The following is a 23,618-nucleotide window of genomic DNA, read 5'->3' as shown; positions in this document are numbered from 1 at the left end:
AGGCGCAGTAAAACACAACCTGGTTTTCCGTTGAATGGCCAGCAGGGGGCGGAAATGCTCCACGCCAAATCATGATCCAGTGTGATCCAGCTGCCTCCGACACTCAGAGCCCTGTGTGAAGAACACTCGAGCGTACAGCTGTTGCATGCTGCAGTGTGTGTGTGTGTGTGTGTGTGTGTGTGTGTGTGTGTGTGTGTGTGTGTGTGTGAGAGAGAGAGAGAGAGAGAGAGAGAGAGAGAGAGAGAGAGAGAGAGAGAGATTGAACTGGAAACATTTTTGAAACCGGTATGCATTTATTTGAGTAATGGTAATGATACTTAATTTAATGCACTGTTTAAACAGCTCACTCGTGCCAAGAAACTACTTCATCTGAAGTGAAGAGCGAGAGCAGAGAGTGGCGGGGCGCATCATGTAGGCAAGAGAGAGATGAAAACATTTTTAGAAATGTAACGCCTTTTTCAAAATATTGGTGATTAATGATCATGCACAGCCACACCTAATAATAATAACCTAATAATAATAATAACAACATCAACAACTACAACAATAATAATAATGATAGCCTAATCATAATGATAACTCATGATTTATACGCCATACATAATGGTTAATTATTTAACTATTTAGCATTTTATAAACATATTATTTCATTTTATGCGCTGTTTAAATAGTCTGCTCATGCCAAGAAACTACTTGAATTGAGGCGAGAGAGAGCAGAGAGGGGCTCCTCGAGAGGGGAGAGAGAGAGAGAGAGAGAGAGAGAGAGAGAGAGAGAGAGAGAGAGAGAGAGAGAGAGAGAGAGAGAGAGAGAGAGAGAGAGAGAGAGAATCCTCGGTGCCAAATAAAGCGGACCACAGCACCGGCAGGCTGCAGATGAAGTTTTCGGGACAAGATCTGGTGACAGTGAAGCCACCGTGGGACTTTTTGGAAACCTTATTAATCACCAGCCAGACTCCCTTCTCTCTCTCTCTCTCTCTCCTTCTCTCTCTCTCTCTCTCTCTCTCTCTCTCTCTCTCTCTCTCTCTCTCTCTCTCTCTCTCTCTCTCTCTCTCTAACTCCTTCTCTTCCCTGTGACTGAGATGGTGCGATGTTCCGTCCAGCCTTGCAAAACGTGGACTTGTTTTGGGTGATTTTGTTTTACTGGGTTTTTCTGCCGGAGGCTGGTTGCAGATCAGCCGATGCTGACAGCTGTCATGAGGTGAAAACCGCCTACATGATGCGCCAGATAGGCCCGGTGGAGCTGGTACCGGACAGACCGGGAACAGGTCAGTTCCTATGTTCAAGCAGGAGTGTTGGAGATTAAAATAATAAGTTTGAAAAGCTCAGTATAAGTTCACTATTGAGTACCACAGACATGTTTGCACCTCCAGAAATATTACAAAGGTGTTATATGGTCGCTATAAACTCACCACTAAGCATCATATGGCTATAGCACAGTTGCAGACTATAGGAATATTAAAATGGTGTGGAGACAAAAATTTGATTAAACGTATTACTGTTGTAAATTACAATATTTTCATTTTGCATGATCTAGGGTGGATTCTCACTTACTTGAATCCTAAGTATGTCATGAAGCCCATTTTGACTAAAAACACTTTATTTGTATTTTCCAAAACTCATCTTTTGAATTGGTTGAGAACATAAACTATCCGTGGATAGGCTTGAATTTACACCCTCCATAATATCAGTCCTGCTCTGGCACTTTGGATAATTTAGCCATGTTTGTACTCGCGTTTGTTGTGCATGTGGTCCCAAACAGCAACAGGCCTGGGGTCCATGCAGGGCCTGGAGCCATGTAGAGCTTTGTAGAGATGCAGAGCCAAACCGCAAAATGACTGAATCATCCCAATACCCCATAGGCCAGCACTGCATGGGGACAGGCTATTTTAGTTGAAAAATAACCCAGATAGTGTGGAACACAAATATAGATCTTGTGAAAGTACACTTAGCTGTAAGTGGTGGTGTTAAGAGATGCTGCATAGCGTACTACAGCCCAGTCACCAGGAAAAATGTTGTCATTTTATGTTTCTGCAAACCAATAAATACACTGAAATGTCAATGTGGTCAAGTTTTTTGACGCGATATAAAGGGAGCGGTTGGGATGATGGACGGGACAATGAACTATAATCTTATGTGTCTGCTGTAATTGAGGCTGCAACTTCAGGACTGCAGTCCTAGGACCTGGTGTTTAGCAGCGGTAACCACTTGGTTAGGTCTAGACAACAAACCCACTTGGTTAAGGTTAAGAGAGAGGTTGGGTTAAGGCACCAAAGTGGAAAAAGGACACAGTCTCCTTCACCCACAAATCACATTGTCTATGGTTCTAGAAATACAATCCTGAAAGTGCCTCTTCCAGTTCTGCAGGCACATGCACTGCTCCAATCAACAGGACTTTGCTTCTGCAGACCAGAGTTTGAGTACCGTGTTGTTTTTTAGCTTACATGAGTGAATGTTTCCTAACCTTAACCGAATAGTTTAGGTGGCGAACGAGGCGGACAAAGTGAACGAAAGTGGCTAAAGTAGCTAACTAACTGATGTCAGCTGGAGTCACGTGACACTGAGGCGGACTCCATCACATTTGCTCAAAGTGTAAATGTTGATATGAGACATACTTTTGGTTCAGAAATGTTGATGTTTCAATGTATTTGTTGGTTTGCAGAAACATAAAATGGCAGCATTTATTCATCTCTGTCCTGATCTTCAAACCACTAAGTTAGCAAGCAGCCATGCCTTGTTGAGTGGGGCTTCAGCCAGAGGTCAGAGGTCAGGTACAGAACAGTGGCTGTACAGCTCAGTGCCACTTTCTATGTCTGCGTCCTCGTCAACCAGTGCTACAATGTGTGTGTGTGTGTGTGTGTGTGTGTGTGTGTGTGTCCTGCAGTCCTTGTTATGGTATTTTAATGTGTCGGCTCAGACATAGTTCAACAGTCCCGACAGTGCTCCTTTTCTCTCTCTCTCTTTCCCACTCTCTTTTTCTTTGTCTCTCTCTCTCTCCCTCTCTCTCTCTCTCTCTCTCTCTCTAATCTTTCTTTGTCTAGTCTCATTTTGTCTCTCTCTCTTACACACACCATTTCGCTTTCTCTCTCTCTCTCTCTCTCTCTCACTCTCTTGCTCTCTCTCTCTCTCTTTTGCACACACTCAGACCCTTGATCTCAGTCAGCTGCTTGCCAGCTTGGCTTACAGCAGTCTGCTAATGTCAGACTGCCTTGCAACACACACACACACACACACACACACACACTCCTTGCCCACAGTGCATGTCATCATGTCTGGTCCCAACTGGCCCAGACAGTATTATTTTGTCAAGTCATAAAGTCTTGTGCAAACTGACAGAGTTAACAGGATTTCCAGAAGTTTAGGAGGTAACAGATGGATAACAGGATTTAAAGATTACAAAGCTTACAACGACTTTTTAGGAACAAACATAAGGGCTTAGTATAACACAGTAAGGAAACTGTATTGGTCGAATTCATTCTGCGGTTTTACGCAAGAAAAATATACAACATTTATTGAATGTATCACAATTCCTCTGAACGGCCAGAGACAAAAAAACTTGGGTGGGCCTCCTAAACGTTTAATAGGCAGGAAAAAACCTTAACAAGGTTGTTTTGCAGAATAATTCATTCATTTCATGTTGAGTGTTAATAAATACCCATGCAAACATTTAGTTTCTGTGACTGAAAATATCTATGAAATTATTGTGAAATGCCTGGTTCTGTGCATCCATACATGCATTTTGTAGTTTACTGAGTGTCTCTACGTCAGCACTGTTCTCTCTCTCTCTCTCTCTCTCTCTCTCTCTCTCTCTCTGTCTCGGTCTCAGGTGAGTCTCTGAGAGTGTGTGTCCACGCTGGGCCCAGCTGCTGCACCGGTAAGATGGAGGACAGCTACATGGCCGCCGTTCGCAGCGAGACGCAGCAGAAGATGCGCTCCTACAGCTTTGAACTCAAATACCTGATCGCTGGACACACCAAGGCCTACCAAGGTGAGGGAGCGTGCTGAGGCAGTGACAGAGACGAAGTGAAAGTAGAGAATAAAACGCACGCAGCCATTCATTTCTTGTACTGAGGAAAATTTATTGGAGGAGTGTAAAAAAAAAAAAAAGAAGGTGTAGAAGGCAAGCAGTGCACATGTAGATGGCAGGAAGGCTGATATATTTATTTAGTTATTACTTTATTTATTTACTTACAGACTATATGATGTGTCTGCCCAAACACATTAGTGCATAAACTAATGTACACAATCTTTATTACAATGTTATTTCATCGTTCTTAAAAGATTGGACAATTTTATCATGATGGCTTTGCAGAAAAGATGTTTCTTTTCATCTCTCAGTCAGTCGGATCAAATTCTGCTATTTCCTTTCATCTTAATCATGCTTAATTATTTTATTCATGGATTTATCATGATATACAAGCACTGGCAACATCTGTGCACACTAAATGAAGCCAGTGAAAGAGCAATCAAAGAATCTAATTGAAATGTGTCTGACAGTATCGGTAATAAAAATCAGTGAGCCAATTAGTCTAGTGCGAGCCACATCTCTCATTCTCACTTTATGAGATCGTGGTGAAATTGCCGGCTGGTGTCTGTGGTGGTGTGAGGCCAATTTACTTTGTGAGGCGCCACAGTGGCTAGCCAAACAAACAACTGATGTTCGATTGAGTCTTTGAGAGAGCAAACTCTCAGAGGGAGCAGCGGAAAACTTTGTTACAACTCTCTACTCCCTTTCTCTGTCTGTCTGTCTCTGTCTGTGCGGTAATCAGGTTTTGTTCTTGACCAATGAGAGAGCGCGGGACCCAGAATGTTTACATTCAGTTTGTATCCGCGGCAAAGTGTTGTTGCCATGGGCAACAGCCGGTCTCTAACGGGCTGCTCTGAATAGGAGGAAGAATACTCTGCTTGTCCACTTGTCTCTCAACGCTATTCACCAGCCTGTGTGAGCATGTGTGTGTGTGTGTGTGTGTGTGTGTGTGACTGAGTGTGGGAGCGAATGAGTGTGTGCATGTGTGTATGTGTGTGTGTGTGTGTGTGTGTGTGTATGCATCAATATGTGTGTCTGTGTGTGTCCTTGTATGTGTAGAGTGCAGATTATGAGAAGGGTAGAGTTGATGAAATATGGCAGACCGACAGGGCAAACATGGCTCTCTCTCTCTCTCTCTCTCTCTCTCTCCCTCTCTCTCTCTCTTTCTCTCCGTCATACATCTGCTCCTCTTGGTCTTTGTTAACATAGGCTCAGTTTCAGTCGACAGTAAACACCCTTATGCCCCGTGGATGACAACACCATTCATAGTTAATTTTATAATTAACCAGACTGGAAGAAAGCATATTTCACTGGATTTTGATGGTGTTAAACTATGAATCTTGACGTGAAATTAAAGACCATACCAATTATTTTGAATGTTTGGCCTCTTTGCTACAGTTTACTCATTTACATTGCAGCAAAACATTTTGTGAGTCATTTGATCATACTAAAGATTTCACAACATATAATCAAAATCAAAGTATTCAAATTCAAACTTTGGTTTAAACACCCACCCTATAGTGTTCTACTTCTGCAGATAACAAATTCGTCACCATTCATAAACCACAGAACTGATGATTGGCTGTACAAAGCAAATGTTTCCCTGGGGACTATTTTCTGGTGGAGAGACCGTATCAGTCCACACGGTTTCAAGTCATCAAAACACAACAGCGCTGCAGCTTTTAAGGAAAACTAATGTGGATGACTTTATTATGATGTTGGAACACTGGTGTGAAGAAAGTCAAAAGTCTCATAAAGTCTCATAAAGTTCATTTTCTTATTGTAGATGAATGTATAGAAACCAATTGCTGGATAAAATAGAGGAAACATGACTTCTTCAAATATGACTGCTTGCTTTGGAAAAAGATTAGCAGAAATGTGAAGTATACACATTTTGTTTATATGATGCTAAACAAGAAAAACCACTGGCATGGTCCTTTAAGTTTGCATGACACTGATATTCTTCAACAGGTGAGCTCAAATCTCAAAGCATTCCTGCGCTCAGTGATTAAAACCCACTCGAGAAACTGAGACTGAGTCCAGAGTGGTTGTAGTCAAAAACTGCCCTGAGCAGGCTCTATTTACACCCTGTGGATTACTGTGGCAGTAAAGGTGTGTGTGTATGAGGGTGTTTGCATGCTTGCGCGTGCATGCCCTGGTACTGTAAGACCCTTGCGGCCCCCCGGCCTCGCCTCGCTGCAGCTGTCGTCCAATCACAGAGGGTGAAGAGCGAATCACATGGCCCCAGAGAAATCTTTGCCATGTCACTCGATGCTGCCTGTATTTGGGTTGCCATTGCTAGGACATGGGTACACACATGTAAACACACACACAGATATACACACTCAGAGGTTCTCACTCAGTGGTTTGGACAAGTCAGCCCTGTGATCCTCCCTCCTCATCACTCCCCGCGGACTCTTCATCTCTCTCACACACTTTTTTCACCACACCAGAACCTCTGTATTCCTCACATCATTTCTTGGCCGATATCCAGTGATTTCAAATATTGTGATTATTTCCAGTCAGATGCAAAACTTTCTAAATTACTGAATTCGCCCTAAATTTCACCTTGTCTAGTATACATATCAGTTTAATATGTCTACACATGCTGATTCTACTGATTCTACTCTTTTGTTAGAGAGCCGAGGCGAGATTGTTTTGATGTGACAATGTTTTGATGGGTCAGTATCACATTACTTGGCTCTGGATATTGCCTCAAACTCCCTCATACTCCTTCCCCATCTGTTGGGAGAAAAACAAGCACTGATCATAGGTTTCAATAGGATGAATCATGCATGAAACCTACATGGTGTTGAAGATTCAGTAAGACAGCTGTCTAACTTACAGCAGCACTCTTAGGCCCTCTGCACACTAGAGATTAACATAGTTATCCCTCATTTTAGCGCTTAATCTGTTCAAGCTCACACTCTCACAGCATGATTTTTATCAAGAGCGGCAAATGAATGAAGTCCTGCTTGAAACAGGTAGCGACAACCAAAGTTGACTCTAGTTACTACGCAGATATGCCAGATTGTATGGACAGGAATGATAGTTGACCTCTGTTAGCTGATGCCGATATAACTTAAAATACTGGACTGAGACCTGTTACTCGTTCATAGCGTCCTCAATCTTCTAATATGTGCAGAACATGAGAGACTCCAGTTAAGGACCAGTTGTTGATCTCCAAAATGCTGAAGTGAGTAGGACCTCAGATTTAGAGTGATTTGCTCACATATTTGAGGATTATTTTTATAAATTACCAAATAAATCGCTGTCACTTGAAGAGTTAGGTGGCTGCAGCTTTGACAGCAGAGTACACTGAGATGTTCAGAAAGGCACACACACGCAAACACACACATACACACACACACACACACACACTGACTGACTGAGTGAGTCAGTGAAAGTCACAGACAGACAGGCATCTCAAAGACAACGGGCTGGATCAGATTTAATCTTCAGTCTCTTACTCTCTCGATCTCCTTCTTTCTCTGTGCCAGTTGTTGTCTCTCCTCTGTCTGTCAGGATGCCATCAGATTGACATCACCTTTTATAGCTGGCTACTTTCAGGCCCATACACATACACACACACACACACACAGGAAGGTTGAACGGGACGCTGCCGTCCACTTTATTAGACACTGACGGACATAGGAAGCATGGTGGATCATGAGATTGGGCCTCTCATTATCACCTGACTTTAGATGACAGGGTAGTGAAAATGAGCACTGGGATGAATTAGGGTGTGAGCTATTTTGGTGTGTATGCAACAGGGTGATGTCAGCCCAAGGTCACTGAAACAGAGAGACACCCCTCCATTCCCCTAAATAAACCTTGTACAATGGCTAATTTCATCCAAGCAATGTGATTGGTCAAAGATATAGGCCAAATGTGATCGTAATCCTCATAAAGCATAAAGTAGCATAAAGCAGCTGAATCAACTCCTTTGACAAACTAAGATCTACCCGGTGAACTTCCTGATTTTCTACTGGTGGTTATTCTTATGTATGTAAACCACTCTAAAATCAATTTCCATCTTAGCCACTGTATTAAAACCACAACATCGTTAAAATTGTTAAAATTGCAATGCTTCAGTGCTGTAGAAACACACTTTGAAGCTGTCCCATCGGTGGCCGGGTGTTGAAAGTTTGGGACATTAAGTCAGATGCCAACCAGCAAGAGCCTCGGCAGTGGAAACTGAATGGCATGCCAATCATCCCAAGTTTGCAAAACTTCTTTCATGGAGATTTGAGTTGAGTTGCTTACAAATCAACACCAAAATCAAATCACTTCACAGATATTCTTATTATCCGTATTTACAGTGTGAGTGCTAAGCCTACCACCAACTTAATCTATATTTAAGCAACAAGACTTAAGTAGTTTTTTAAAGTGATTTCAGTAAAATTCTTCATTGGTCTAAAATTTCAGATATTATGTTTAGTACATGGTTGTAGCTGACATATCTGCAAGTCTGTGTTTGTAAGTTGTGAAATTTATTGAGTGCATTAATATTTAAATTAACTCTTATGAAGACAGTTTTTATATATTATTATGTATTCATATTTAAATAGAATTTTTATGTGTTTGTCTGTTTTGGTAATTTAGGTCATTGCAGTTTTGAATGTGACCGAGCCAATCAGAACTGCCTTATGTTGCTCTATAACCTTACTCTACTTTACTTTACTCAGACTTTATGTAACTGCTGTCAAATTCAAATGAAAGATGATCAGCAAACAAACAACATCCATATTTCACACACAGAGCTAGTGAGTTAGCTATATTATTAGCCCAATGATCATGCAGAAGACATTTATGACCCTCAAAGACTTTTTAATGTCATCATATTTAATGTTTTTAATGTTTGGACTGGAGGAGATAGAAATTGAGGAGATACCTGGTATGCTAGCTAAGCAAATGAGCCAACAGGGAAGTTTGTTTGCTTGAACTTGTTCTTGGCTGTGAAGATCAGAATATACTGAAAAAGCTTATTTGTTATTTTTTTTATGTTTGTCATTTGTATACATTGTGGTTACAACACTAATTTTAAGTGCATGCTTCTCTCTGTCTCCTTTCTCTCTCTGTCTTACTTCTGTCTCTGTCTCGTCTCTTTCCCTCTTCCTTCCAGAGACCTTCGAGTCTCTCGTGACCTTCACGTCTAATCTGACCAGCACCCTGTTAGACAGCGCCTACTCCGCTCTGGCCTCAGACTGTCGCCCCCTAGTGTCTCGGCTGTTCAGCGACATCAAACTCTACCTCTCTGGAGACCATAACTCCTCATTGGACCACACTGTTCGGCGTTTTTACAACGACCTCTTCCCGTTGGTCTACCGCCGCCTGCTGAACCCTGGGATTGGCCATCCACCATCCCCAGCCCCTCCCTCCCCGTCCCCCCCAACCAATTACGACGACTGCCTGCGGATGACGCGGCAGGATGTGAGTCCGTTTGGGCCCCACCCCCGCCTCCTGGTCAGCAGCCTGTCCCGCGCGCTCGGGGTGGGCCGAGCACTGAGCCGGCTGCTGGGTTTGGCTGGAGAGGTTGTGAATGCGACGGAAAAGGCGGGGCTATCCAGAGAGTGTGGGCGGGGCTTAGTCAGGATGCAGTATTGTTCACATTGTAGGGGGCTCACGCTGATACGGCCCTGTACTGGACTGTGCATTAATGTCATGAGAGGCTGTCTGGTAAGTCTGGCAGTGTGTGTGCTTGTGTGTGTATGTGAGTGCTTGAGTGTGTGCATGTGTGTGTGCATGTGTGTGTGTGTGTTCCCATTATGTTGAAATACACTAATACTGATTAAAGCCTGGTTCTGGATTCTGTATTCTTGTCATGAAATGATATATGGCAAGGGTGTGTGTGTGTCTGTCTCTACATTAATGATGCTGGCAAGACATCTATCCCTGTCAACTTAAGTTAATTAATTTGATTTATTTATTGCTTTTGTGTCACATACCTCAGATCTGCTTCTAGATTTAGAGTTTGGAAACTGTCAAACTATTCCTCAAAACAAAGGTGTGATGTTTATCTTTCTAGGCTGTATATGCATGCCTTCATGGAGACTGATCCTAAGCCAGTGTAAATTGCTAATAACTACTTTCAGTACATGCCAGCTCCTCAGAAACCATGTCAGGCAGCATGATGGATAGTTGCATAGACAATGTGGAAACTCTTGATGCTGTTTGAGATGCATGGGATGCTTTGGAGTGTTTGTGTCCATCTGTGTGACAGGCTGTCTGCTGAGAGCCTTGTAACATTCATAGGAATGCTCCAGTGTCTTTTATTGTATTGCCAATTGGCAACATCCTATTTGTGACAGGAGGCATTGGGGTTTATGGGAGAGAGACGTTTAACTATAACATTAGTGCTAGATAGAGCCTACCAATAATCTCAAGCATGGTCTCATTCATTTGGGATTGCAATAAAATTGACAATGATATATTGAGATTTGCCTTTATACATATTTTCTAGGTCATGTCATAGAATGATGAATGCCTTAACCTTCCTCTGTCCTTCCTCCTTTCTTTTCTCCCTCCTTGTCTCCTCTTCTCTCTCCTAATCAACCCCCACCCTCCTCTTTCCCTCTCCATTTCCTCAATAGGTGGGTGTGTCAGAGCTGGGTGCCCCCTGGGGGGGATTGGTGGTATTGCTCCAGAGGTTGGCAGCTGTTCTTGCGACGAGCAGCAGCCACAACAGCATGGAGTTAGCACTGTTGGCTGTCCGAAACCACGTGAATGATGCAATACTTCACGCTCAGCTGCACGGACCCCGAATCACAGCAACGGTTAGCAGATGGGTGAAAAGAGTGGGAGGGAAGGAAAGATGACAGATACACGGGAGGATGGAGAGACAGGTGGATCACGTTTGGAACTGGAAATCAAGATGTGATAGCGAAATCATGATTTTCTTTCTTTTTTTTTTTTGGCCATCAAAAGTTGTTTTTATATATCTTCCCACATAGACTGCATTAAGGTTTGGATTTGGATGGCAGCCCCTTTAAAAAACAAAAACAAATAAACAACAAGGCCATTCAAGGGCGTGCTTAATAAGAATTACCATAAAGATTTCCAAAACATTCTCCCTCTAATTTAATTGGGACTGAAAAAAGGGCTTTATTGTGAGATTTGGGATATCTAACATTACATCACATGCATGTTTTCTTACAATTCACCTCTCAGGATCAATAATCAGTTGCTAAAAGATCCTTACTCATATGCTGCAATAATAAAGCCATTTTGATTTTGGAGACGGCCTGAGGAAGGCCTCAGGTTTTCTTTCAGTGTGGCACTTGGATCTCTTCACCAAAGCTTTGTACCTAGATGGGCTAAAAACAGATTCTTTCTTTACAGAGATTCTGGGGTTCCCCTCAGTCTGTGTGTGTGTGTGTGTGTGTGTGTGTGTGTGTGTGTGTGTGTGTGTGTGTGTGTGTGTGTGTGTGTGTGAATTCAAACCCAGTGCCAGGCAAAGACTCTGGTTGGCTGGACAACCAATACCCAGAATGCAACAGGGGGCCGAGTGATGAGAAAGTTTCTGTGGCTAATCTCAGGACAAACAGACGACGCACACACTCATGCATGTACACGCATAAACACACACACTGTTGGAGAAAGCGATAGAGTCGCCATCCAACTTCTCGAGAACATTGTGGACTTAGAGTAGATTCCTCAGAGGTAAACAAAAATACACAAACACACACACACACACACACACACACACACACACACACACACACACACACAGACATTTGAACACCGCTACACCAAATAAGCAAACAGGGCTTCATTGACTGTTTCAGAAAGTTTTTCATTCACTGCTTTTATCACCAAATCTGCCACAGGACATTGGTTCTGTGTAAAGCATTCTAACATCAATAAATCATTAACACACAAATATTGAGACACGGAGACAGTCACTTGTTTACAGTAATTATAATAAGAAGGAGTAGAGTTACTGTGAACAAATTAGGCCAGTTTTTTTTCACATTTTACATGGATTTATTTGGAAATATAACAATTTGCTCCCGGGCACAAAATGGAAACCATTTTTGGGTTGCAAACAACACAGGTTTATTCCAGTTTCTCTGTCCTCACTGCATGTTTTCATCTTCACTTTGCCAGAATGCATTTTGGCTGTTATCATGCACCGGTATCAGCTCTCATCCTCCTTGTTCTTCAAAATAAACACAAGGCGCAGCGACATCAGGGAGGAAGATGAATATAAATGTTGGCAGGAAATCTATAGAGGGTTGTTGCATTGTTTTGAGTAACTGTCACTTCATCGGCTGATGGCCTATATAACCACTCAGCCTCTCCCCGCCTGTGTGTCTCTCTCAGGTAGAGAAGGTATGCGGCACTCAGATGGCTGCTCCCATGATGCCGAGCGTGCATCCCACTTCCCCCCATGTCACGACCTCTGTGACACCTGCGATGACATCAGCAACTTGGGGGATGTCGACTGTGAATCTGCGTCCCTCTCCAGGTTCTGCAGCTCAGCAGGACTTGCAGTTACAATCCAGGAGGTAGGGGTGTGTGTGTGTGTGTGTGTGTGTGTGTGTGTGTTTGTGATTATATTTATATTTCATATACCAGCTAGTGTTTACAGGGAAAAGTAGATGGAACAAAGGCTCTCTAGACTTGATCTTTGGTTGAGTGTGTGACATTTTTTCCACGGGATTCATCCTAGTTATTAATCTACACACACTGAGACATATTTATGTGTGAATGTATGTGTGTGTGTGTGTTTATGTGTCGATGTGTGTGTGTGTGTGTGTGTGTGTGTGTGTGGTCCATTAGATCATTCCCTCTTAAAGGTTCCAGACATGACAAGTCTCGCAGCCTGAAAAAACTCTCCAGGTAAGTTCATATTAATTGTGTTTCATCACTATATCATATTGATATTAATTAAAATTTGGTGTTTTTATTCAGCTTACTAATGAAATAGATTGTATTTTGCACAAAAGCACTTGGAAACCTTTTATTTTATTTTATTTTATTATTGAATAAAAAAAAACTCGTTGCCTAAAAATGTGATTCTGAGCAAATGAAAACGACATGAAAATTTTGCATTGGACAAATGAAAACCTTATATTGGAGTTTCATTGAATAAATCACTATCAAAACACAGCTCCACAGCCGCCATGAGCTTGTTTCTATAGTTCATTATTCTCCGCTCCGTTGTTTTCGGCGCCCAACCTACCAGGCTACCAGGAGGGATTTCACAGCAAATTGAACCTGACATCTCCAAATTGAAACTAATAAAAGTGTAAGGTAGCTCGCTGGTGCAGTTGTTTCACAGGGCAAACCTTTAAATTAGCAAAACTCTCTCTCTCTCTCTCTCTCTCTCTCTCTCTCTCTTTCAGGGAGTTTCAGGGCTCGATCCAGCGGTACCAGTGGTTTTTCTCAGAGCTGCCAGAGATGCTGTGTGAGAGTGAGATGGAGGTTGAACAGCACACCTGCTGGAGCGGCCAAGACGTGGTGGAAAGGTGTGTGCATTGATTTTAATATCTTGAAAAACCTAGAAAGGTGTCTTTACGAAAAGGGACTTTTCATGGTTTGAAATTAGGAGCAAATTCCGAGTTCGGTTAAAGGACTGTACCAATGAATTTTGGATGTTTGGCCCTGTTTTCTACAATTCACCCACATTTTGCAGCAAAACATTTTGCAAATTATGTGGGGGTACTAAAGATTTCACAACATATCAAAATCCCTTTCAAATTTGAGTTTGTGGTTGCTCTGCTTCTGCAGCTAACAAAGTTGTCACCATTCATAAACCATAGAAATGATAATTTGCTGTGTAAAGCAAACTTTCCCTTCTGGTGGGCGGACCGTCTGTCCAAACACAACAGTGCTGCTGCTTTTAGGAAAACTAATGTGAACGACTTTATCACTGGCGTGTCACAGTGGAATGAATGGAAACCAGTCACAGGATAAAATGTAGGAAAAATGATATTAGAGTTCTGAAATATGATGGCATGCTTTGGGAGAAGATTAGCAGAAATTTGAAACATTTACATTTTGTTGATATGAAGCCAAACATGCAAATTCACTGGTATGGTCCTTAAAAGTGACAGTCCAGCCCCTTGTTTGCTTGTGTAATTTTGCTTCCATCTTTGGAGCTCAGCACCGACTGCTGTGGTATTTCTGCACTGAAGTTCCCAGAGATCATCTGTCAATCAAACAGTGTGGGCAGGACTTGTTGCTCAGAGTTTGAGTTTCTGTAGGTGGCGCTCTTTTCTTTGTCTGTTTGGCGATGGTGGCGACCACTGCTCATGATAACTACCCAGTTCCTCTTCTTTTGTGTGTTTGTGTGTGCATACGTTTCTATGTGCACGCGTGTGCATTTGTCTGTGTTTATGTGTGTGTTTGTGTGTGTGTGTGTGAGCAGTTGCCAGGGAGGGGGGTGACAGGGTTGTGAAGGTTAGAGAGTTCGTTTGGAACGTTCCAGGGCCTTTCTCATGGTGATTAGATTGGCAACTTACACTGGTAACAAGAAAAATAGGCACACACACACATACCAGCACACACACACACACACACACACACACACACACACACACACACACACACACACACACACACACACACAGTTTTATTCATCCCTATAAGGAATGTTTTGGTGTGCTGGAAATGGTTTTCCATTGATGCTCTATCAACCATATGAAATTGGTTGACATCACACCACACCCACACACCCACACCCACCCACACACACACACAGACACACACGCACACACCCACCCACCCACCCACACACACACACACACACACACACACTTGCCACACATATGAGTAAAAAATGCAGAGGATCGCACCTGCAGTATCATCAATAATAATTACACGGGGCTTTGACTCATGACAACAGATATTTTGTCAGATATTTATGTTGAGAGATATTTTACATCGCGGTAAATGGATTGCAGGTGCGGCTGCATCCTTCTCCTATTCTTCTCCTATATGTTTATATATATGTATGTATGTATGTATGTATGTGTGTGTACATATACATATATATATATATATATATATATATAGATAGATAGATAGATAGATAGATAGATAGATATAGATATGCGTGCGTGTGTGTGTGTATGTATGTGTATATATATATACATACATACATATACGTATATACATATATACATACACAGAATATACATATACAGAAAACTGAACCTACAGTCTCACCATTAATCAGTTAGGAAAACAAACTCCTAAAGAAGCTGATTTAATTGACATAACTACTGGCCAACAGGATGCATTTGTTGTGGAACTGTGATGGCCCTGATTATTATTTACAATCTACAGTCTACGGTTTCCTAACTTTTGAGCTGTTTTGAGCTTTAGGTTTGCTGGTGAAATGTGACTTGTAACCTGCTGCGTTGGTCTCATCAGGTTGCATCAGCCTCCGACAGATGAGGCGATGTCGTTTCTGAACTGCTGAGTGGAGTTTCCAAAACAGTGTTGTCAGCCATTCAGTTAGCAAGTTGTTGTTTAGATTGATGATGAGTGTGGAAAGCATGTTTGGTGAGGGGGAAATTATGACAAGTAAAATCCCTCAGTATGGATCAATATAGGCCTGGGAGCTGAAGATTTGAAGATTTCAGATTTAGAGATATACACGTGCTTCTGGGGTGTATAAAAACTGACTGTTTAGGCTTCAGGGCTTCAATAAAATGTCTGTGTTTGCTGGTGCTCACTTGATAAACTAAATTAAATACCTGCTCATACCCACCAACGTCCAAACCAGACCTCACACTAAAAGCTCATGTTGGTTTCATAGCATGAGGTTATCCACATATGATGCTATGTGTCAAATCAAAAATACGTCTATATGTGCATCAAATCATGTTTTAATTTTTTAAACCTTTTACTGCCGGACAGACGGAATGAGTGCTATTTTTGGTGCAGTGTTGTTTTACATGAGATTGCATCACATCATTTAGAAGACACTTTTGTCAGAGAAAGTATATTTTGTCAGCAGTCATCAAACCAACTGTATATCACAGTCTTCACCAGCTAAGGCCTCAGTAGGAATAAGCAGCACTTGTAAATTTTTGTTAAATTAGTTGTAATGTCTATAATTTGTTAGAAGGGAATAGGGATGCAAAATGCAAGCTTTTAAATAATATTTTCACATTTTACATGAATTCCCTTTGAGCCCAAAATCCAACCTAAAACAGAATTCCCAACTTTTTTAATTTGATCCGTGACACATCAGTAAGAGATTATTTTGCACTCGAACAAGTCTGTGTACATGAGATTCAGCTGTCTTATGCACTCGGGGTTGCAGGATGCTGCGTCTGCCGTCATTGAGTTTTACGGAGCGGTTTCAGTTGGCGGGCTAGAGGAGATGCTGGACTCGCCCTGTGTTGGAGTCCAGCCAGTCTGCGCCTCTCTGACCTCTTTACATCTTCTTTTCTCCGCTATCCATCCATCCACCCATTCATTCATCCATCCAGCCGTCCATTCATCTATCCGTCCTGCCATTCAGCCGTCCATTCATCTCCTCCACCCTCTGACCCACTTCACTTACAAATGTCTGAGTTTGTGTGTGTGTGTGTGTGTGTGTGTGTGTGTGAGAGAGAGAGAGAGGGAAGGGGAGGGGAAGATGAGAAAGTAAGAGAATGAGAGAGAGGAGGACAGATACTGTAAAGTGTGAGAGAGCATGAAAAACCACATCCTCAGAAAGCAATTATGAGAATCAGCATCAAAATCACTTAAGTCAAGATGTACAATAAGTACATTTTGACAACAGTATTATATATTGTGCATACTCAAATGAGGGGTCAGTACAGAACATATGACAAAACACCATTCTCATCGCCCTGTGTGTGTGTGTATGTGTGTGTATTTCTTCCACACACACCGTGTTTCTTTTTCCATTTCACAGAAAGTATTGATCTCAAACAGACTCTTCAAATCCACTTCATCATACATGTGCTGTCTTGGAGGTAAAATCTAATGGCGTTGAGATGATTTATTTGGATTCAGCAGCTCAGTGTGGCCCACAGGTTATATTAGTGGTTTTCAAAGTGGGGTCTGGAGGCCTTCAGGGGTCCTAGAAGAGCTTCCACGAGTTCCTCAGCAAATGAGGAATAGTTTAATTTCATTATAACTTAATTCACCAAAAAGCTGTTATGATGCAAAAAAAGTATAAGGGATGATTGTAACATTGTTCTCACCACTGAATCTATTTGTCAGTGTCTAAGTATGACATCTAATCAATTCAATACTTAACACAAACCAAAAAGTTTTAAAGCCCCTGGGCTATGTTGTCCATCTTTTATCACCCATTGTCAGATAACTGAGATTACAGAAATATGGTAATGTGACAGTGTGCAACATGAAAACATTTGTGTTTTGCAGCTGCATGCACAAATTGATGAGCAGGCTCCTGTTTGTAATAGCTGGAGGCCACCAGGAGAGGGCAGCATTATATTAGGATCCCAAGTAGCTCGGCATGACCTGCGGCATCCACCGTTTAAGACAGCCACACCCAATGTTTTGGTGTTTTTTTCCCCCTTTATTTTTGAATAGATTGAACTATATTTTACACCAGTCCCTCCTACTCCCCAGGAAAAGGAAAAGGTTTGAAAAGAGAGAAGATTAGCCAGAGGGGGTGAAGAAGATTTTACATGGAAAAGAACGAGACACAGAAACCAATTTTCCCTAGTCCAACCAAACCACAGCTTTTCTGTTCCAGAGCTGGTACCTGATCTGTATGCCTCAGGTGTGTGTTTGTGTATATGTGTATCTATGTATGAGTGTGTGGGTGCGAGAGAACTATGTAAATGACTCCACAGGAATGCAGCTAGATTTACCATTGAGGTCGCAACTGTAACAATCACACGCCTCTCTCATATCTGATTACCACCTCTGGGAGTTTAATCTCCAATATGAACGTGTGTGTGTGTTTGTGTGCACGCTAATGCCACTTTTAATTGTTGCCTGCAGGCTTGAGTCCCAAGAGATGGGTGTGTGTGTGGGTGTGTGTGTTACTGTTGGCAACCCTGCAGTTTCTGAGGGCAAAGGCATAGCAGCATTGCCATTATGGGCCGGTGATTTATGTCTGTCGCTCCTCAGATCTTCCAAGCATTGCTCACAGTTGCAAATCTTTCTGTCATCTGGACCACGCTTAAAACTCCAGGACCCCTAAGTTAGAAATTATCATCTGGTGTGGAAGATATATTGCATGCAATTATTCACAATATCAACAGATTCATCATTTCATAATCATAAATGTAGGAATTGAACATGAGAAAATACTGTAGATGTTAAAAACATTAATTTATAACACTTCTCTGTAATCAGGCGAAGGTATAATACTGTTAGTAACCAGCCCTCGTTGCCACTGAAATGAAAATCACAACCTTCAATATGTGATTTAAGTGAAAGACCATCATCAATTAAAGTTGCAGCACACAGTTTCTCACACTGGCGGCCCTGAACGGTGGAGGTAGAAAACATAAGGTCTTCAATACCCAGAAATCATGTACCATGACATCAGTAAACAGCACACAGCACCATCCCGGTGGTCTGTGATGTTTTACACCAAAGGATGAGATAACAGAGGCAAAAGATCTAATGTTGGTGAGTGCAGCTCTTTCTGGATGGAGCACTCACTCACTCCTGTTTAGGAGTCGGTTTTATTCCTCTCCTGAGTTTGGATTGGTTATTTCAAGTGCATGGCGAAGGTTTTTCCACTTGTGTTCATTCCTAATTTCACATCGGGTCAATAAACAGCATGTCAGCTAATTTTCATGGGACATTGTTTTCTATTGTAGCCCCATGTAATGAGTGTGGGTGATAAGGTGGGTATAGTTTTACATAAAAATATTGTGTAGCACAGTTTTGAAATACCGTTAAAATGACTTGTTTTAAGATTCTTCTTTGATCTGTTTCTTATGGTAATAATATTCAAAATACTTGACGGCCTCTCAGCAGTTTAGGAGCACCCTGTACAAGCTTCAGCTGGTAAAGAAAGCAGGGAGCTGTGTAATTATTTTTAAGGAAAGACTGAGTGCTCAAATGTCTTATTCCATGCAGTAGCACCATATCAACAAATCATTTGACAGTTTATTATGCCATTTCACTTATATTTGTAAATGTTTGCATCCAAGACCACTGATGACAGAGCTGTCTATTAGCTGGACTGTATGTCTGTGATATGTAAGAAACATCCTACTATAACCAGCAGTGATTATATTTATAGGTTCACAAGATCTACAATGATTTAGTTTGAATAAATAAAAAGCCACTTAAAATTGGCTGCAACATGATGTAAAATTGTATTTCTTTCTGGATGGGCACAATGTAAGATATTTACGGGGCACTTTTAGCAGACATGCCCTGTAAACACATCGGTGCTCCTCAAATTTGCATTACAGGACCAGAAATGCCAGTTGATGGAAAACAAGGCTGTCAGTCTGTGTGAAGTGTGTGAAGCATTTAGAATATAAACAAGCTTAAGTGTGTAGTCCTAAACTAGTTACGGAAAGATGACAGAACAGAGTGCATACTGGGAAAAAAAAACTGATCAACAAGTGTGATTTTACTGCCACTGGTTTAAATTTGCATTCTGGATAGTGACTACAAATTTGGACTAACACAGACTGACACATACTAGCTTCATTCAATGTTGCAGTCAAGTCACCATACCTCGAGTAAAAAGTTAGTGTCAAGCTCATAATTTTCCCAAGTTGCCAAATCCAAGAAACCATTTTGAGTTCAACTGTTTGATGTCAGAAGAAATTAAAAAAAGGAGAACAGATGCAAATGCACCTCTGTCACCTTTAACACAGGTTTAACAATGTGGGTAGTGGCTCTAAGTTGCATATATCAGTGTAAGTCTGCATAACCAATCAGATGATCAGGTGCAAATTTACGGTAAAGCTGAAAAGATGTGCACACTGTGTCTAAGGTGATCAAGTCCAAACTGAGTCACATGTCCTCCAAGTCCAAGGCCAGGATTCGAGAACTACAATATTGGCCTGTTTGCACATTCCTGGTCTTAATAAAGATAAAGGAAAACAAGATATATGGCAGTCTATTTGTGAGGTGTTGACAGTGGAATGTCTGTAACAGATGTATTTGATGTGCGGTGGTGACATTGATCCCTCAAATCGTTGCTGGAGTCTGAGGAATCTTGGGATTTTCCCCCTGAGGCCCATTTGTGGTTTATAAGTGAGCTTTCATTTTTTTCATCCTCCCTCTCCCAACTCTCCTTCTCTCACTGCTCTCTTTCTTCTCCTTCCATCACTCCTCCTCTCATCTCTTCTCCTCTCCTTCTCTCGCTTCTCTCCTTTTCTCTCCTCTTTCCCTCTTTCTCTGCTCTCTCTTGGCTTGCATTTGACAGATCATTGGACGGGAGTTCATGCTGAACCTTTCATTACATGTGTGAATGCGTTAGCATGCCCACCAGTATCCCCTTATTATGTGGGATACTCAATTATTCTGTTTTGGAGTCGGCACGTGTAAACATCACATCCCATCTATATTAGCTTAGATAAGCTCCCATCCCATATATATAGTAAGAGACTTGAAAACTTTTCATAGATGGAGATCAACTAGGATGCATCTTCTCATTTTTAGCTGTTTACTGTTGCATTTTTGCTGTTTCCAGGTATAAATCACGGCAAATATTAATTTTATTCTTGCATGCAATGAGATCCATGAACATACATAGATGTATACAAACACTCTGAATAAGGCCTTAAGGAGGAAGTGAGCGTTTATCTGCAATATATGCACATCAAAACTTATCCCGTGCACGGGTTCGCCAAGACAGGCGAAAATTAGAGACAGCGTGCAGGCCAGAAAGCTACAAATCAGGGCAGACGCCGGAGTGCAGTTTCTGGTGGGATCTGATCCCAGAGCAGCGGGGGTGAACATGACTCTGGAGGCTGGGGTCTTAACCACCACACCATCTCTTGGCATCAGTCGCATCTTTTATTTTGCTTTGATTCAGCCTAGATCCTCCATCCGTCTCCGCTCTGGTTCCCACAATCCCTTTCCCTCGTTGCCATAGCCCTAGTGTGTTTGTTTGTGTTTTTTTAGGGCGTAGACACAGTGGTTAGCGACTTAGTGGTTGATTGTATTAGCTAGTAGGTCTGGGATGGAAATTACACAAAATATGAATCATGAAATTTTGTTTCTTTTCTTTCTTTTTTTTTTTTGCTTTCCTTTAATGTCATATTTTTCTTTGTTCCCCTGCTTAGCTCCATCTCTCAGACTCTCTTTGTAAGAGGTCAACCTGACCAACACGCTTTACATAATACTTCTACTACCACGACTACGACTACTACTAATAATAATGCTAAGTTAGAAATCGACCGTTTCTTTCCTTTAGATGTTAAAATGAAACAACTGAGGTCTCACTTTTGCTACAAAGTGGACTGGCACATTTCAAGAAAAAGGTAAATGACGGTAAAGACGTAAATGACCATAAAACATTAAAGGTTTGGGTTTGTGTGAGATTTTGTGTGCAGTATGTATCTGTGCACTTAATGGGGGAGTTTAGTATGGAGTTGACTGTTCCCTCAACACCAATAAAGGATTCATAACATGTGAAAATCTAGTGCGTTTAATTAAATTTTATAGTTGAGCAAGAGCTAGATGGCTTGAAAAACATGTCATCAAGTCCAAAAGAGTCAACTCTTCGTTCTATCATGTTGATTGTAAGAATTTATTCTGAAAATAAATGGAGTCCAGCTGCATTCTCAACTCTAAACTCTTATTTATAAACAAACAGCAAAACAACTAAAAAAAGATCATCACAAATACATAAGCTATATTTTCATCACACTCCTATATGGAATATAGCATAACGTGTGCAATATGTTGAAGCCCCCCCCCCCCCCCCCCCCCCCCCCCCCCCCCCATCCTATCCTCGGAAGCCTCCATCAGTTCCACCACAAGGAATTGGAATCACAATTATTTATTTAAAAAACAAACAAACCTGGAATCGCCTCTCCCTATTTAACCTTTTTTTGGGGAGGGCTGTCACTTTCCTCAGAATTAAAGTGAAGCCTACTTATATACCCCTCTAGCAAGTATAAACACACACACACACACACACACACACACACACACACACGCACACACACCGGCTGATGAGCGTTGACACCCAGTAATAAATTTTATTTTTCCTTCTTAGTCTATTTGATGGATCATTTGAAAAAGTCTAGAGGCAAGTCTGGAAGTAAAGCCCCGTTTGCAAATATTCATTCATTTGTATGTGCGGACGTTTTATTTTTTTCACATTCACTAAATCATTTTGGTGAATGTGGCCTGGTGTCTGTTCTAAATAAAATCTCCCATGATTTAAACAAGGCAGCGTCTGAGGATTTGTTGATCTTTGTCCCTGGATTTGTTCATGTCGCCATCAGCTGGAGTAACTGATCTGCTTGGATGTCGGTGAAGTCAGTGCTTCTTTGTTTTTCGGCCAGGGATAAAACTAATTTTACTGCTTGTATGTGTGTGTGTGTGTGTGTGTGTGTGTGTTTGCAGTGAATTATTGCCTGAGGCTCTGATAGAGCACAGTAGTATAGTGACTGTGAGAAAACTGGGGCAGGAGAGCAACACACATACCGTCCACACATACACAGAACTGGGCCAGCGAGTATCTCTTTTCTTTAGAGGTTATGTGAGTAATCCTCCAACCCAGAGTATTGGTTTCAGCTAACTATCAATTCTACAAGAGAGAGAGAGAGAGAGAGAGAGAGAGAGAGAGAGAGGTGTAGAAGGAGAAATAAAGAGATGGAGTTTGCCGGCATACGGAAGCAGGAGGGAGCTTGCATGCTTCAGGAGTTTGGCTGATTGATTAAATTACTTCTTTATACCTCAACTAACATACCAAGTCACACTTCATCCCCTTCTCAGTCTCACTGGCTGGCTGACTGACTGATTGCTTCACTGCTTGACTGGTAATGACTGTGATTTATAATCTCTTATAAGCTCTCTCTCTCTCTCTTTCTCTCTCTCGCTCTGTCTTTCTGCAGTTATACAGGTCGCGTGGTTGACAGCAGCCTAAAGGCCCAGAGAGAAAACCCGGAGATGACTGTTCGCAATACTGATCCTGTCCTGAGGGGGGCGAAACAGAAACTGGAGCAGCTCACACAGGTACACACACACACACAGGCACACACTCTCACTCTCTCTCTCTCTCTCTCACACACACACACACACACCTGTTCTCCACTTCAAGTCAGAATTTGTAGGCTTGGCAAAAGGTTTGAGAATTGAGGTTGTTCATTCATTCTGATTATTCTCTCCAAAATCGTGTCACCACTTCTACATATCTTGAATTCAAGGGAGGGAGAGAGAGAGAGAGAGAGAGAGAGAGAGAGAGAGAGAGAGAGTCTATTGCAAATTTAATATTTAGGTATTTCTATGAAGTGTGTTTCATAGAAATGGAACAGACACTACACACACACTTTCAGCAAGACACTGATTTAGTCAACGTAATGTAGGTTTTTTTTGTTGTTGTTGTTTTGATGACTTTGTCAAGAGTGCAAGCTTCTTTTCGGATTTTTCGAATGGTCTCCGAACACGCCGAGATAATAACTTTACCTTTAAAGTACGGAAAGAGGAGTCTCTTTTGTCT

General features: G+C 41.7%; 1 protein-coding gene across 1 annotated transcript in view; it reads left to right on the top strand.

Annotated features, from left to right (window-relative positions):
• The first annotated feature begins 1,087 nt into the window (after window positions 1–1,087).
• LOC115357993 (glypican-5-like) overlaps window positions 1,088–23,618 on the top strand; it is a 56,697-nt gene continuing 34,166 nt past the window's right edge. Inside the window, exons 1-8 of the mRNA XM_030049760.1 lie at window positions 1,088–1,265; window positions 3,824–3,985; window positions 9,150–9,703; window positions 10,618–10,800; window positions 12,350–12,534; window positions 12,809–12,868; window positions 13,375–13,497; window positions 23,014–23,134. Of these exons, the coding sequence (XP_029905620.1) occupies window positions 1,088–1,265; window positions 3,824–3,985; window positions 9,150–9,703; window positions 10,618–10,800; window positions 12,350–12,534; window positions 12,809–12,868; window positions 13,375–13,497; window positions 23,014–23,134 (1,566 nt within the window). The remainder of the gene's footprint in view (window positions 1,266–3,823; window positions 3,986–9,149; window positions 9,704–10,617; window positions 10,801–12,349; window positions 12,535–12,808; window positions 12,869–13,374; window positions 13,498–23,013; window positions 23,135–23,618) is intronic.

Source organism: Myripristis murdjan, chromosome 4 (genome assembly GCF_902150065.1).
Source record: "Myripristis murdjan chromosome 4, fMyrMur1.1, whole genome shotgun sequence".
Lineage (NCBI taxonomy): Eukaryota > Metazoa > Chordata > Actinopteri > Holocentriformes > Holocentridae > Myripristis > Myripristis murdjan.
This window is presented reverse-complemented; position numbering and strand designations above follow the sequence as displayed.